Source organism: Centruroides vittatus, unplaced genomic scaffold (genome assembly GCF_030686945.1).
Source record: "Centruroides vittatus isolate TY-2023 unplaced genomic scaffold, ASM3068694v2 contig_997, whole genome shotgun sequence".
Taxonomy (NCBI): Eukaryota; Metazoa; Arthropoda; class Arachnida; order Scorpiones; family Buthidae; genus Centruroides; species Centruroides vittatus.
In genome coordinates this window covers 53,937-56,921 of record NW_027122664.1, presented here as the reverse complement: position 1 = coordinate 56,921, position 2,985 = coordinate 53,937, and the positions used below count along the sequence as shown (strand labels likewise).

General features: G+C 28.5%; 1 protein-coding gene across 1 annotated transcript; it reads right to left on the bottom strand.

Annotated features, from left to right (window-relative positions):
* Positions 1 to 1,511: 1,511 nt before the first annotated feature.
* LOC136986118 (zinc finger protein 182-like) lies at positions 1,512 to 2,306 on the bottom strand. The gene has a single exon (XM_067283583.1). The coding sequence runs from the start codon at positions 2,304 to 2,306 to the stop codon at positions 1,512 to 1,514; it is 795 nt and encodes a 264-aa protein (XP_067139684.1).
* Positions 2,307 to 2,985: the final 679 nt, after the last annotated feature.

Below are 2,985 nucleotides of genomic sequence, written 5' to 3'. Positions count from 1 at the left end.
ATGATAATCAAAAGCTAATAATACCTCACTTATTTAAATTGATAATAATAAATTTTTAAAAAATTTAAAACAGTATCTTACTGTAAGCATTCAAATTTCAATTTAACAAAAGTCGAATTAAATATAACTAATAAACCTTCTTATATATAAAATATTCTTTTAAAAAAATATTTACAATTTATTTGTTAACAAACAACTTTAATATTGCTCAACACTATCACTATCACTATACATTTTTCATCGTCTGTCATTACATCACTTCTGTTCTTTTCTTAAACAGATTTTGTAAGAGCTGTGGCATTTCTAATATGTGTTGGTAAAATTCTAATTAAATACAATTAACTTTTGACAAAAAATTATATTCTTAAATTTTTTTAAATAAGAAATTGCTTATCTTTAATGCACTAAAATCTTACGGTGTTAACTTTACGATCAAATTGTGCATATTCAGTAGATATACTTTAATTAACGGAAACTGTAAAAGATAAATGAAACTAAACTAATTTTGTAAACTACTTGCTATACGTATCAAAAAGATACAAAAACGAAAGCAAACAGTCGAAATGCACATTACATGTATCTTCATTCTCAAGATAATCTACAAAACTTTCCGTAAATTGTTAGTTACATTTTTAAAATAATAAAACCCAAAACACTTGAAGCAAGTTTTCAACACGTATATATAACAATATACGTTAATTCCCGTTATCAATAAGATCGTTCTCTCATATACTCTAAACTTCAACAATCACACTAACTGTAATTCTCTATGTGTTTTTATGTTTATATTTGAATTTTTTTCTTTAGCCAAATACTTACAATATATAAAAATTATTTAGAAAAATTACAGTCTGTATTCAGCTGTTTTAAACAGTACAGATTTCTAACAGATATAAGTGAATAATAGCATGCTTTTACTGTAAAGGTTCCAATGTATCTGTACTTAATATGCAGTATTTAATAAAGATACAAAAAAGAAGTAACAGCACAAAATATTAATTTCCAAAATAAAAAATATTGCTTTATAATAATATGTTAAAAAAATTAATTTTGCATTTGAATTATTATACGTAATAATAAAATATTATTGATAAAGTAAAAATGCTAGAATCATTATCAAGTATTTTAATACACATAAGTAACATTACATTCGTTTACAACAAACCTGTTAAATGTAGTACGACTAAAATATAAAAACAGATGAAGGGTAAAATACAATTTGTATTAAATTTCAGTTTTTATATACTTATATAAATCATTATTTAATAATCTTATATTTAATATTTAACATAAAAAGTTGTGGTTCAAATACAATTTTCAAGCTTAATTGATAATATTTGAATAAGGAAAAGTAAGTTACATTAAAATCTTAGCTTCCTGCTAAACAATAAAAGTTGTGTTACTCTTCGTACTGGGAATTTGTTGTTCATATTGTTACAGATAATTTAATGCAAATATGACTGAATAGTGTAATATGGCAAAAATCTCAAATTTTCTAGATATTTTACAATTTATATTTTTGATCCACAATCTGTACAGTATGATGCACTTTCCGGAAACGATAGAATCGTTTTATACAATTTATAAGCAGAAATCCGAGCAAAAGGGTGAAAGCAAGTTTCGCATAGTCGTGGAGTCTCTTTAGAATGTTGAAGAACGTGAGCTAAAAAGCTTTGTTTACATGAGAACTGGCGGTCACACTTTAGACAGCCTGAATTAATATGCACCCGTAGATGATTAACCATTTCATCTTTCTGAGCAAAATCAGCGCTGCATAAACAACACGAGAATATTTTTGGTAGGGTAGGCCTATGTACTTTTTTGTGCCTTTGATAACCTGAGGGATATTTAAACGTTTGATGACAGATGTCGCACTTATAAGGCCTTTCTTCTGTATGCTTCGTGTGATGAATTCTCAGGTGTTTTGTGCAAGAGAAACGTTTAGCACACATGTTGCACTGGTATGGTTTTTCTCCTGTATGAGATCTGCGGTGATAAGTCATACTTGATTTCTGATTAAATCGTTTTTCACATATATTGCACTGGTAAGGTTTTTCTCCTGTATGAGTTCTATGGTGAATAGTCATGTTAAATTTACTTGCATAACATTTGTTACATATATCACATTCGAATGGCTTTTCTCCTGTATGAGTTCTACAGTGAATAGTCATGTTAAATTTTCTTGTATAACATTTATTACATATATCACATTCGAATGGCTTTTCTCTGGTGTGAGTTCTTTTGTGGCGATTAAGAAAACATTTGAAAGAGAAAGACTTAAAACAAAAGTCACATTTGTGACTCATTGTAACGTTTGTTTAATTTCAAATGTCTGAAATATAAACAAAAACTTTAAATACAATTCGTTAAAATGCTTGTGTGAATATAAGATTGTTTATTCAAAATAAGAGATAAAGATAATATTTAATTGCAGGTTCAAATCATCTGTATCACAATAGAATTAATATAATTTTTAATCATCTGTAAATTTGTGCTCTGTATCTATCTCTAAAACAATCGAAGGGTTTACTATAGATTACCACCTAGGGAGTTTCAAAAGTTTGATTATATATTTCAACTAAAAGGACCGACTCGAGTTCAACGGTATCCTATTTTTGGACCGGAGACGAGAAATAAAAAAGTTATGCTTTTCAGGTTACCATACGTTTTTAACCGTTTCCATGCGGTTAGGTACCGATCGGTCCGTATCACGTGACTTCTTCGTTTATCGGTGATACGAAACTGACCGATCAGTCGAAATTAAAAAATTCGATTAATTTGTGCTATATTCGAGTTTTCCCGAGATCTTTGCTTTGATTCGCTCTTCGGCATGTCGACTGACTTTGTTTAAGCCAATAAACGTTTTGTTACCACTTCTGGGCCATAAATATTTTGGTTAATACATCCCCTACTATTCTACAGTAAATCTTTGCAGTTAACTACACAGTTGGCTGAAAACAATCAAAGGGAAACTCCTTCTACAGT

Bases quoted from the DNA above. Each gene is read 5' to 3' on its own strand.
- LOC136986118 (XM_067283583.1), bottom strand. From the start codon at position 2,306: ATGAGTCACAAATGTGACTTTTGTTTTAAGTCTTTCTCTTTCAAATGT.